The sequence below is a fragment of the Pithys albifrons genome, chromosome 9 (genome assembly GCF_047495875.1).
Source record: "Pithys albifrons albifrons isolate INPA30051 chromosome 9, PitAlb_v1, whole genome shotgun sequence".
Taxonomy (NCBI): Eukaryota; Metazoa; Chordata; class Aves; order Passeriformes; family Thamnophilidae; genus Pithys; species Pithys albifrons.
The window spans coordinates 22,116,323-22,130,106 of record NC_092466.1 but is presented as its reverse complement, the minus strand read 5'-3'; the positions used below and the strand labels follow the sequence as shown (position 1 = coordinate 22,130,106).

General features: G+C 45.1%; 1 protein-coding gene across 2 annotated transcripts in view; it reads right to left on the bottom strand.

Annotated features, from left to right (window-relative positions):
- The window catches only part of ZSWIM8 (zinc finger SWIM-type containing 8), a 54,873-nt gene that overhangs the window by 1,410 nt on the left and 39,679 nt on the right, over nucleotides 1–13,784 (bottom strand). Inside the window, exons 14-25 of one of the 2 annotated variants that reach the window (XM_071564231.1) lie at nucleotides 13,633–13,731; nucleotides 12,645–12,769; nucleotides 11,165–11,396; nucleotides 9,656–9,808; nucleotides 8,428–8,650; nucleotides 7,943–8,232; nucleotides 7,015–7,238; nucleotides 6,258–6,740; nucleotides 5,502–5,670; nucleotides 3,081–3,164; nucleotides 1,525–1,644; nucleotides 380–558 (exon numbers count right to left, since the gene is read on the bottom strand). In XM_071564231.1, the coding sequence (XP_071420332.1) occupies nucleotides 380–558; nucleotides 1,525–1,644; nucleotides 3,081–3,164; nucleotides 5,502–5,670; nucleotides 6,258–6,740; nucleotides 7,015–7,238; nucleotides 7,943–8,232; nucleotides 8,428–8,650; nucleotides 9,656–9,808; nucleotides 11,165–11,396; nucleotides 12,645–12,769; nucleotides 13,633–13,731 (2,381 nt within the window). Of the gene's footprint in view, nucleotides 1–379; nucleotides 559–1,524; nucleotides 1,645–3,080; nucleotides 3,255–5,501; nucleotides 5,671–6,257; nucleotides 6,741–7,014; nucleotides 7,239–7,942; nucleotides 8,233–8,427; nucleotides 8,651–9,655; nucleotides 9,809–11,164; nucleotides 11,397–12,644; nucleotides 12,770–13,632; nucleotides 13,732–13,784 lie in introns of both variants that reach the window. The other variant, XM_071564230.1, reaches the window with a different exon arrangement.

The window sequence follows — 13,784 nt, the reverse complement described above, 5'->3', positions numbered from 1 at the left end:
TGCTAAAGTGCATGGGTGGAGTAAGGCTTACACTAAGTGGACATGGGGCTTGAACACATAGCAAAGAAAAAGTTCGGAAGTTAAAAGGTAGGGGTAGCATTTGGAGTGAGAAAGACACAGAAGCACCCCAGACTTTATGGAGAGCATAGGAGGCCAGAGGCCTTGGAAGCAGCAGTCCAATGAGTTTGTCTGTATGCAGCCTCCATACAGGGAAGTGATACCTATTCTAGTCTCTGCTGAGGGCCAAGGAGGCATCAGGCACCAGTTCAGCTACCAGTACCCCAGGCCCTTCCCCTCTGCACATGCACACATCAGCAGTGCCAACAAGGCAGGCAACGCCTGGCAGCTTTGACAGGCAGGAAGACAGGCCACACTTTACCTGCAAATAGGCCTGCTGACACCTCTGCACCAGCTGGTGGAAGGCTGGGGTGCGCAGGTGGTTGTGGACATGGGCAGGGTTGAGCCTCTGTAGAGCTTCCATGATGATCTCCTGAAGCACAAAAGGGCTCAGCACACCCTTGGCTGCACCAACGCAAAACTGATGCACATAGTTTACACCTGCACAGGAAGGAGAAGTCAGAATAACAATGTTAGGATGGGAGGAATGCAAGAAATCACACACTTCCCAGCAAGAACCTGGATCTGGAGCACCTTCTTCTCACTGTAATGCATCCTCCAGCAGGCTTGGGGTAGACAGGCTAGCACACTCACAGGGACAAGAGAACATTCTGATTTATCCACTAGGTCTGAGGAGAAACCAGGTATCAACTCAGTCACTGGTATTCCAAAGCTGACCTCTCTTCAAAGGGAATATGAAAGAAAACTAGTGTGGCAAGGTAACTAGAGAGACAAGGATACACTGCACCTTCTCCGCTGTCTCCTGATTGCCCATCCAGGAAGCACCTAGATGTCCCAGCACTCAGGCCTTAATGAGGCTGCAGACATAAGTCCAGCTTTCCCACCCCTTCCCACAGTGGAGTTTTGCCATCAGGAACAGCAGAAGCTGTGCCACTAGACAGGCTGTTTGTAAAGGTGATTGATTTTTTACATTCTTACTGCTTATGAAAGAACTGAAAAAATGAGCTGACAAAAAAGATCCAAGAGCAAAATGGAACAAAAAAAACCCCAAACAACAACCCAACAACTGGTGGTTCGAGCATCTACTGCTCTAAAAGGTCTTCATAGAAGGTATGAATGTACATAAGCAAAAGGAATACCTACAAAATGGTGGAAAGGGAAAAGAAAGAATTGCTGTTATAGAATGGAAGAGGTACAAGCTCTCAACCCTGTCCAATCTCATGTACATCATCCAGTGCCTCAAAATTCAACAGCACAACTACAGAAACCAGAAATGGGACAAATGACTGGATGAAAGAACAGTAGGGATCTTCTGAAACACTCTCAGGAATCGGATCCACATCAGGCTCACCCAACCTTTGAAGTCTGACTCTTCGGAGAGCTTTTTCCCACCACAGTTCAAATCCCAGCAAGTGAATTTCTGTTAAGTACTGCTCTGAGCCTTACCTAACTTTGCAGCTAACCCAAGGAGCCATTTTACATCCTCTGTGTAGGGTGGGCTGCGGGAGAAGTTGTTGGGATGGTCGTTGTGAGCTCTTCGGCCAAGCATCTCCAGAGCCAGCATCCCTGTGGGAAAGGGGCAGCCACAGTCAAGCAGCACTTCTGCCCAGTAAGACTTAATCCAGCATTTCACTCACTGCAACACAACCTGATTAGCCTGCCCCTCAGCAACAGAAAGTTCCGTAGCTGCAAAGAGTCCAGACAGAAACAAAAGGCCCATCTTGGAGCCTGCCAGCACAGAAACTATCTGTAAGAGCATCTGGATCTACTGCTCCAGGCTGGGAAACTTGCACAGCCATCATCCCTCACTGGAATTGCAGAGAGACACTCCACAAGCACATCCTGCAGCGTTGAGCAGACAGCCCCAAAGGCTGCCCAACAGGAGGGGTCCTGAAAGAAATGCTTTTCATCTAAATTTTGCAACAGAGAAGCTACCCACGCCAACCAGCTTTGCTGCAAAGACAACAGCCCAGCACTGAGCTGCAGCATTGCCACTCCAAATATTTCACTTTTGCCATTACAGTTCTTCAGGCAAATCCTTCCATTTAAATAGTTCTCAAATACCGACATGTGTCACATCCTGATCCTCCAGACCTTCTTCCCCGCCTGTGCCTCTCTGTTATTCAGGCAATCAAACACCCTTCATGGGGTACCACTTACCACTGTGATCTTTTCAATGACAACTGCACCCTTTCTAGCTAGCCAGTACTTTCCACTCTAGCTTTCCACAAAAAAACTCAAGCAAACTCCAGGCAGCTTTCCTTCCATGTTCTTGCTATTTTTCTTCCTTTGCTGGCTTTGCTCATCTCAGAGGCTCCCTTCTCCTTCCCTAAGTATCCACTGGGTTGGACCATGACTATGTACAAGTACCTTACTACTTACCACTCCAGTAGCTTACTGAAATCTAAGCTTAGTAACAAACCCTAAGACTGATATCCTTGTACCTATGACAGTTCAGGCACAGGCTCTATCTCCTCATAACCATAACTGAGAAAGGAATGCTAATTATATACCCACTTTTCACAAAATGTAAGTTCCCTCTGCATCTGTCTTCAGCAACCTAACTGGAGAGGCACAGGACACACCCCTCTGAGCCTCTGAAGACTCAGTGGGTATTAATCTCGAGCTGTGCCTTCACCATCTGTCAGTAGCAGGAGCCAAATACCATTTTTTATATAGTCAGAACTTGCACAGTCGCATCCTCAGAGCCCTATCCAGACTCCTTTATGCACATCTGCTGAAAAGCAAGACTCTTACCAGCTCTAATCCACTTAGCTTTCTCTTCTGCTCTGATAGTCCTGAAAAGCAATTGTTCAATCTTCTAATGCTTTACCTTCATTTTTAGCCTCCACATAGGATCATCAACTTGCTTTTCCCATGTCCCTAAGATGGCATCACTCCCAACAGGTGCAGTAGCAAATTGCCAAATGACAGTGAAAACCTGCAGCCCTGCCCTGGATCCCTCTCAAGGAGGCTGTAGAAAGCCACTTGGCCATCCTTACCAACTCGGTATGCAGAGTGGAGGTAGTGCAGGCCCTGGGGGCTCACAGGCTGACTGTGCTGCTCATCTTCGGCAGGAAAACCCCCTGTAACAAGGGAGTTGGGCTGTGAGGACAGAGTTGTCAAGGAAGCCCCCTGAATCGCTGGGAACGTTGATCCTGCATGGACACTGCCTACTGAAGAGAGCAAAACAGCAGCATTAGGACCCACCACCAGCCTCAAAGAAGGTTTACTTGGGACATCATCTTCATGTGACTGCCCCTGGCCAGTATAGTGTTCTGTTCCCCTAAACAAACCACAGACTTGAAAGTGAAATACCGTGGGCCAGGAATATCTCTATTTTGATTGCAAGCTGGGCCTGAAGTGTGTGTGTCCGTCTCTTCTGCAATATCTCACAAACATATACAACATCCGCATTTTATGTGTAAATGCACGCATTGACTCAAAGGTCTTTGCTATTATTAAATGAAAAGTTGGGTTCTGCTATCTTCTCCAAGTATGTATATGTCTACACCTGATGAGAAATTGCTGAGGAAAATTACTGAACAGGAACAGCATTAAGTCACTCAGAGATCAAGTCCAACAATGCAAGGTTCTTCCACTTCCGGTGTAGACAGCTGTCACTCCATTCCGGTACTACGTAGGAAGAGTGTTACTGGAAGCTGACCTCCAATCCATCCTTGGAAACAACAGCCACTGCATACACAGCCAGCATGTATCGACAGCAGTAAGAGCAAGGAGACTTGAGAAACTGTCACCTTCAGACCCTTAACCAGTATAAGCAAAATCAAGGGAAATCACAGGTTTCAAGTGCAAATCCATTGCATTGTACCACCTAAACTTGTACCGACAGCAGTTAACACTGAGCCAGCAAGCTGTACTCTGACAACAGACTCAAGTTCTTCTAACTGCCCCTCTCAAGAAAGGTACAGAGCAAGGTTTGCTTGAGAACTCCAGAGCAGACAGGCCATTAGGTGTGCGCACACTGTTACCCTTACTTCACAGCTTTGCTGTGGTGCTACACCAGCTTGAGCAATGCTCTATGTTCCAACTTTTTTTCTTCCATGTTTACTGGTGAATGGTTAATATCTGAGAACAGTGTGCCTCCCAGGATAGATCCATCTTGACCTCCTCAACCAAGGAGACACACCATGCCAAACAACCAACAAAGTGGAGCAAAATTCATGCTGCATTTGCAGTCTGGCCAAGGAAAGTAAGTCACAAGAATGAGCTGAACTCTTGCCAGAGCTCAAGCATCACCACATGACTTTGTACTCCAGGAACAGTGAAACAGTACTGTAAGAACTGAAAACAGAAGTTTATGCAAGCCATAAACAATGGCAACTGGAAAGGGTGGGGTTGTTTTTTCCTTTCATTACTTTAAGTGTTCTAGGATGAATTAGTACTTCTGGAAGATTCATAACTCTTTGGAGGAGTACAGAAATGGTTTCTCACAATTAAGAGTCACAGCATCAGCCCAGTACTAAGGTTGTCACCTGTTCGATCCTAAGGCCTTCAGGACTATTCTATTTGCTTTTGTGGTGGCTTTCTGGCATCAAAACACAAGATAAACAATAATAATAATAATAACAACAACAACAACAACTAAATAATAATAATAACTAAAAATATTCTCCTGATACTTTCAATATGAAGGAGGAGAACACAGCTCCGAAGTGTTTTTCCACCTACCAGTCTTCCAGCACCTAGTCAGATTGCAAAGCACTGTACAAACAGGGAAACATTACAGCCTCTCCAGTGATGGGATAATAAAGCCTGGGTCAGCCATGACCAGCTTGTGCAAAATCCCATGGCAATGACAGCATGTACACAATTCAGTCAGCACCTGGGGCTTCGCCACCACCAAAGTCCCAGCACAAGACAAGAGCAATCATTCCGTCTGCCATCGACACAACTGCCAAAACATCTGTCCTCTCCACATAAGTGCCACATTTTGGGTACTGGCTGCCTCCAATCCCTTGGGCAGGAGACAACATTTATTAGTGCTTCTGGAGCAGAAGTCTGCCTGCTTCCTGCACTCAATTTACCTGACCCAAAGGAATCACAAGAGCCTGCTCAAGATCATTTATGCTCACCTTGCTCAAAGGAGATGGAGAATTAAGTTCTTAAAAGTGAGAAAGGCCAGGAGGCCTCCAAACATGCCTTAGACTAGAGGCCAAAACAGTCTCAATACTGGAAATTTAACTAAACAGAAATAAATCACTGCTAGATGAATCAGGTTCCCTCATAAATCCCAGTGCCCCTGAACATGCACATCTTTAGAACAGGGTGGATTTGGCCAGAACTCTTCAGTGCAATAAGCCTCATTCTACCTGTTATCAGTGAGGAACAGGACTTGACTGGGGTACAGTCAGACAGTTAATAAAGCTATGCTACACACAGCCCAGAGCTGTAACACTTACTCGCTACATTGGAAGACAGTGACAGTCCTGCCTCACTGTGATAGGGATGCACAGCAATCTGTGTCATGGATGGGACGGGCACTCCAGGGAAGGACACTGCGGTAGCTGCCAGCGACGGTGTTGTTACCGAGTAAGGGTACTGTGCTCCTATGAATGCTGGATGGACACCCTAAAACAGAAGGTAAGGAACAGTCATGTCTACTTTGCCTGAAAGTCTACAAGTAGTTCAAAACACGATGTCCCCAGGCAAACCTCAAAGCACAAGAAGTCTAGTCTGACAAGGAAAAGGAAGCACAGGAAAAACCTTGAACCATATCACCATTACATATGCTTGCTCCTTCTCCCTTTAAAAATCTAATCAGTTTGCAGAAAACCACACCAAGACCTTCAAAAATAGGCAAAGGTTAAAATAACCTTTATTTGGTTTTCCCTCTGCAGTCCCCATTTAGCCTGCAAGCTATCAAGATAAGCTTTTTATCCAGTGCCTTCTGAGAAACTATATAGCAAAAGAAATTATAACCTATTGATATACTGTATTTTATATTGAGACTAAATGCAGCCACAGAAGGCTCCTTACTGTGCAATGCTGAGCTGGGTAGCCAAAGTAAGTATCACCAACTGACAAGTAAATGAGAGCAAAAGCTAGATCTCAAGTCATAACAGGCCCAAGCCACATGCTCTCCCCAGTCTGACATACACCCTTCTGAAGCAGCCAACAAGGTCACAGCAAATGAACACAGTAAGGTCAAAACTCACCTGTGGGTACGCTGAGCCAGGGACTGGGAAGACGGCTGGGCGTGGCATGTGCTGGATAGTGTGTCCAATATACTGGGGATTACAGGGGATGTGAGTCTGAAGGGTGGTGTACGGGTGGAGACCCTGCGTGTGTGTATGTGCCATTGCTGGCCCAGCCACTGTATGCTGCTGGTACATGGTCGACCCCACAGAGATCACTGGCATGACTGTTGCTGCCGCAGTTACTGCAGCTGCCACTGTCACAGTGGTCGGCTCCGAGGTCACCCGATTGTCCGTCAACCCTCGCGCTGCTTCAGACGTGGCCCGTGCTCCACTGGCACTGCAGCCAGTGGCACCTTCTCTCTGGGCTGGGGTCCCACCAACAGTCTGTTCGTAAAGCCAGTACCACTGATGAGCTACTTCAAACAGGACTTCTGGGTACACACCACCTCCTTTGGCTGCCTCTTCTACTGCCATGCAGGCCTTTTCCAACATCAGGTTGTCCTGGGAACAGTGAAACAAAAGCAGAAGTTAAGAATGTAAAACCAGAAATACAAGGAGGAAAAACTACAACAGGAAAAAGTATAAGGCACCCTAAAATGGAGACCAGAAAGATGCTATGCAGCAGAATAACCAGTGTTACTCATGAAACATAAGAAATCCACAGAACTCTGACTAAGGCTGTGCAGTAGCTAAGGAGTCAAACCCCCACAAGTAACAGCAGCACACCTTGATGCTAGAAATCAGCTGCACTAGCCAGCTGCCACATGATGCTCACCTGTTCCTTACACTGCACCAGAGCCCTCTGGATCTCATTTGGGTTCAGGGCATGGGCATGAGGCAGGCAGCTGAGCGCCAGTTCAGCAGCTGCCCGCACCATGTTGGAGTCTCTGGCCCGTGAAGCTCTGTCTGCCAGTGATGCCACTTCTGGAGGAGTTAGATGTCCATCCCAACACTCCACCAAGATGTTCAAGGCTGCGCTACCAATCTCCATGGCCTGCCCTAAGAGGAAGAGAGAAGACTCTCACAATGCTGTATGCCCAGCACAGTTAGAGTCAGCTTTCCCTCAAAAGCAGGTGCACTCATCACTTCCTTCAGGAGCAGCAAGAGACCAGTTGCTTCCCTTAGGCTTCAAGTCAAATTTAGGTGCTTCTTCCCCTCAAAGCACGTGACAGACAAGAGCCCTCAATAAGCAAGTAGTGAGTGAGAACACCATCACCAAAGTCAAGCTAAAGATGTATTTGAAACAATAAAAGAAACTTGCTATAGCTAATTTTAGTACCCTCAAACCAGTCTGGACTGTCAGTCTACTTCCATCACGACAGGAAAACATGAATTTTCAGGGTATGTTTTCCAGACCTCTGGATAGGTAGTTGGTCTGGGTGCAAACAGAACAAGGAGGAAAGTGAAACACTGAACACAGCCAAAGAGCATGTTCAGACTTGGCAAATGTCTATCTCTTCAGTATACCCCTGAAGGAGACCAGTCTGTGTGAGAAGGGGGCATGTTGCAGTACAAACAAGAAGAAAGAGGTCACAAGAACCTTCCAGACCAGAAAAAGCACCACTGTGTAAATCACTGGTGCTCAACTCCTATTGCCAACTGCCTACAAGGCTACTACACCACATCAGCATCACCATTTCCAGAAATAAGCCTGCCTCCCTTCCTGCCCAAAAGTAAGCTACCCTGTAAAGTTTTTCTGTAACCTGTGATCCAAGAGACATGGGAGGAGTAAGTTCGCGAGAGCCAGTTGGGAGACACGAAGTTGTGCAGACCCAGGGCATACAGTCCAATCTCAAAGGCGCAGAGGTGAAGGTTGCGGTGTGGTCCCTGGTGCCCACCACTGGAGGACGGGTGGGTGAAGATAGAGGTACTGCTGTTTCCACCTGCTTTGATAAGGACTGTCTTGGCCAATTCGAAGTAGAAGTGAGCAGCTGCCTCTGAGGGCTGGTTTGGGACATGAGGAGCATGGCTCTCCAGCCGCCTCCCTTTATACCTAGAAGAAAGACAGAGGAATCTTTCAGGTGACAAGAAGTACCTCAAGTTTGCTAGCTGGAGTGCAGAGTTCCTGTCTTTAGGGTCCAGAGGAAACAAAGCAAATTTGCCCAATAAAATACTTCCTGATGCACATGTGCTATCTCCCTGAGATCAGTCCTAGAAGTTGCCTCTGTGCAGTGGTATTATTCGTTACCTGCCAACTTCCACAGTCTTTGCACGGGCTCCCCCACTGGCTCGCCTACTGCCACTGGAAGAGGAAGATCCCAGTGAATCACTTGAAGAACTGCTGATGCTGTCGCTGTCCTGTCCTCTGCCCCAGGATGTTGTTGCCCAGCCCCCACGGAGGGGACGCCGACTGAGCGTTGGAGAACTGTCAGAGGTGGTTTCAGGAGCACTGCTGTCAATACTAGCCATGCCTACAACACCAGAGCCAACACAAATGTCACCAGGATTGGTAAATGCAATGCAGGTAGGTAAACCCCTAATCATATGACCTGCAGAACCAACTAAGAACAGTCGTGCACCAGCCTTATGGCTGTCAGGCATTCATTGCAAATGAAGAGAGATTAAATTAAATCTATTTGGCCACAAACATCAGTGCAATTTTCCAGTTCTTGGATTAAAATGTAACTTTATTTTTCCCTTCACACCACTACAGCACCTCCCCTCCATCTGCCAAGCTTTGTGGCGGAGTATAACAACACGAAGCAAATATACATACAAAGTCAAGTTCCACATATTGTATAGGTATGAAGAAAACCCCTCTGGTATATGCTGCACAATCTTCACATCCTCAGTCTCTAACTTACACTCTTCCCAAGAGAAGAGTAGAGAGGCAGTAGCTTCTCTGAATTTGTTTCTGGATCCAGGAGCACAGTACTCCACTCCCAGAGTCCAACAATCAATCAGCTCCAGATATCTAATCCATCACACAGAACATAACTAGTGAGAGAAAGGTATGGTAACTTGCCATACAGGAGGGGGCAGGAAATCTGTGGAGCAAATCTTATTTCTCCATGTCAAACACCTCAGAGACAGTCAGCTGCTTCTGTTGTACAGGAAAGGCTGACAAGTGGAATCACAGCATGGTTTGTGTTGGAAGGGACCTTAAAGACCATCAGGTTTGAATCTCCCTGCTGTGGGCAGAGACACCTTCCACTAGATGCCTGGCCCTGAATACTCTCAGTGATGGGGCACCCACTACTTCTCTGGGTAACCTGTTCCAGAGCTTCACAACCCTCACAGTAAAGAACTTCTCCGTAATATCTGATCTAAATCTCTCCTTTTTCAGTTTGAAGCCATTACCCTTCATCATAACATTATGTATCCTTATAAAACGTCCCTCTCTGGCTTTCCTGTGAGAATGAAGGAACAAAGGGTAAGCCCCAGCAGACTGCCTAGCAGAGCTAGTTCATTCCTACCTGTGTGTTTCTTTTTCTGCCTGACAGGTGAACCCCAGCATCTCCCATTGTATCCACCTCGGTTTCCAAGGGCCAGACGACTGGGGACCTTTCCTTCTTGTTTCAAAACAGTGGCCTCTGCAGCTGGCTCACAGGGGGACCTCTGAGAGCTTTCTGCATAAACAGGACAGTGACAAGGTAAACGTTATCATTTGTTTCTATATCTTTAAAACCAGACATGGATATTTAAAAGATATAAATATCAAAATATGCAGGACTTTTATAAAATGAATGGTATTTATGAGCAGGATTATCTCAATTTTCTTTTGCTATTAACAACATCATCTGACACCAGGCCAGAACAATTAATTCAAGATTTGGAGAATACACTGCAGCTACAGAAAATTTTAGCATAAAAATGCATCAGTAACCCTAACCTTATTGAAGTCATCCTCAGCTAGTACTTGAAATAGTTAATAGAACTCTTACTTTTCACCAAATGCTGCTGTATGTGATGTTTGCCACCAATATGGAAGCGCAGCTTGAAGCAAACCACACTGTGCTGGTTCTGGTTAGGGCAGTTAATTTTCCTCACAACAGCTAGTATTGGGCTGTGCTTTCAATTTGTACTGGAAGTAGTGTTGATAATTCAGGCATGTTTTAGTTATTGCTGAGCTGTGTTTACACAAAGCCACGGCCTTTTCTGCTCCCCACACCCCCCTGTCAGTGAGTGCGCTTGGGACGCAGACAAGCTGGCAGAAGACACAGCAGTGACAGCTGACCTCAGCTGACCAAAGGGATATTTTCCATATCATATCATGCCACTCTCAGCATATAAAGCTGGGGCAAGAACCGGAGGGCAGGGTGTTTGGTGTTATAGCATTCGTCTTCCCAAGCAACCATTAAGAGTGATGGGGCCCTGTTTGTCTGGGGATGGTTGAACACCTGGCAACTCATGGGAATTAATTCCTTGTTTTGCTTTGTTTGCGTGCATGGTTTTTGCTTTGCCTATTAAAGTGTCTTTATCTCATCCCACAAGTTGTCTCACTTTTATTCTTCCAATTCACTCCTCCATCCTACCCCGGGGTGGGGAAGCAAACGGCTGCATGTGCTTGGTTAAACCAAGCTGGTTGGGCTTAAACCACAGATACTTATCTCTTAATGGCCTTCAGTAATCTTACTTATCTATCTTGCATGAAGGTACATGACTCAGTGTGCAACTTTTTGAAGTCCTGCACTTGTGGGGTACAAAACTACAAGACAGAAGCACGGTAGCTTTATATTAACTGGTTATACAACTGCCTCAAGATAGGACAACCTGAAAATTAACTAGAATTTCTACACAACAACAATGTGTATAGAAATGGATTGAGCTAAACAGATAATGGGGGAGTGACATTTCAGTAATCACCAAGGAGCCAGATGGTAAAATAATCACTCTTACTTCCTGAAACAGACAAAAATGTACAGTTCCATTTTTGTACTGATATCAGAAAGGTTTTAGCATAGCCCTTGCAGAGCACTTCTTACCCTGTGCACTCTTCTCCACAAAGTTCTCAGGACTGCTCTGGACTGCAGTGCTTACAGCAGCTTGCTGAGTGACAGAAGTCCCTGGAAGCTGCTGGATAGCTGCAGCGGACTGGGCAGCATGTTTGGAAGGAGATTTCTGATTTGCAACTGTAGGCTTGCTGGATGAGTAGAAGGAACTCAACGTTTGTGGTTTGTGAGTTTGACTCTCTCTGTCCAGGAGTTTGTCTAAAATCTTTAACAAGGGAGAAAACAAAGGCACTCAGCAGAAGGGTAAGAGGGAAAGTACCAAAACAACCTTCCGGTGGACAGTAAATTCCATTTGTTGGAGAAAAAATCAAAAATGCTTATTCTCTACAAAGTAGGCATCATCTTCCTGCACTGAAGCTCAGCAATGCACAGCTGAGAGCCATTTGGTCTGCATTACTTGAGCAAGCAAAGATTCATTCGTACTCAGTAATTATCTCCCTTTTTACTTTAATCAACCACTGGCTTTACTTGAAAAGTACCTAAAACTCACAAAAAAAGAAGTAAATCTGGTACAACAAGGATGGAATGGAGTACTCTATATTTAGTGCTGCCAGTCATTAGATGTTCTGGTTTAAATCACAAAAATTCTGTCATCACCATTCAGAAAATCCTGTCATACATTACAGATGAACTGGCAAAGCCATGAGAGAGAAACTGCTTTCTACAGCCTACAGTAACATTTTCTTGTCTTGTTATGTCATTGGCGAACAATGTGTGACCAGATTTTACAGGTTTGTTCATTTTTACCGTTTATTCTCCACATGAAATGACCACCACAAATCTGACAGAGTATTGATTTGCAAGTGATTGATATCACAGTGTCCCTGTTATTCCCCGGAGAAGAGTACAGCAAAAGTGTTCTCTTTAGGAGACAAAGACACTAATAACATGCTCCTTGCTGTGTAGAAAGATTTGTCAGTATAAAGGTTACTAAAACTCTTTCTGAAGCATCAGCAGTTTTCAGTATTTTTTTCCTCCTTTGGAATGGAAGGGTAGAGTTTTACTCTCTTGCATGGGAAATTAAGACACAGGTGTACTGAACTAATATATGAAAGAGATGAGAGATTAATAAGAGGTTTTGCTAGATAATACAATTCTGCAAGCCAATATCCCTGCAGCAAAACATAAGCAATCCCCAGACCACACACAGACTGCACACTGAAAAACCTTGGGAAAGGACTTGTTTTAGCAGGTAAACAAAACAAATGAAAACAGTGACAACACATCTCCTGACTGGACCTTAAGAAACTATGAAAAGAATACCTCTCCAGGGCAATGCCCACTGCACAATCAGAATTTGCATTAGTGGAATAATATAAATACCACAATATAGCTTGTAAAACACTGGTACGTGACACAGCAACTTATGCTCACTGGCTAAACTATCAAATCCATCAAAACTCAAACACAACTTGCTTTCCATCTCTCTCTCCCCTTTCAAAGGTAAACTCACCTTCTTCAGTTTAGACTGATCATCCTTGTAAGTAATCATCAGGGCCAGTGCCAGATCCCCCTTCTCCCTTCGCGTGCCTTCACACAACAGAGGATGTTCTGCTTCACTGACAGTTGTTTTCATACCTGTAGGCCAGAAAAGAGGGAATGAAGAGACAAGTGAGCCCATGGGACTACACTACATCCCAAGCACTATCTATACTTTAGACTATTTTATTCACCTCACTGTTATAGGCAAAAGAAGATTTTTTTCCCCCCTTATTTTTCTGTTAACTTCAGAAATAGGTCTCGAATAAACAGGAGCTGCTGTCTGTCCCAAGCGTTTGCTAAAACTGTCAGAACAACCATATACTATATGCCCCAGGAGGAGTCCAGGCAAACTTTTTGGTTTCTGCAGATCCTACAAGCCAGCATTCCCACACCATAAAGAACTCATCTTCCTCCTTTCAAAACTGAGGCAACCGAGAACAGGCCTTGTTTAATCCATTCTATTCCTTTTCGCACTGCTTTAAAACAGGAATATAGTGGTGTCAACATAACGTATATATAATCCTGCTTTGCTGTTTAAGGTGATAAATGAAGGAAGAATACAATACTATGCTAAGATCCTGAATTACATGATAATGCTTGAAAGCACTTCTGCTAGTCTTTCACTATCATTGTCTAACCTCTTCTGAAATAATTGCCTTTTGCTCTCTGAAACTGTCCATCTCCGCTAATGTCCAGGCAATACACATTCCATGACAAAAGAGCAAGCAGAAAGTTAAAATTCATGTTACTACTTTAACATTCAGTTCTCGACCCATATTCCCATTCCATTTTTCACAGTTTTGCAAAGACACCTCAGCCCTGGCATGTAGAATCCTTCTGCATCTGGTTCTGGCAAACTGTGTGCAAACACTTTCATTTCTGCACCAAACTGGAATGAACTCTCATCATTCAACATGGGGCAGGATGCAGAACAGACTTTTCTTGTAAAAGATTCTTACCAAGAGCAGCAACAGCTGCCTCAAAACCAAGCTCTTCATCTCCAGGCATTTCATTATTCCAATTACGGCTTGGCGGTCTAGAGCCTGTAGGAGAAACCACTGAAAGAAGACAATAGAATTAGTATGCAGCTTTCAAAGCTAAGACCTCAAAG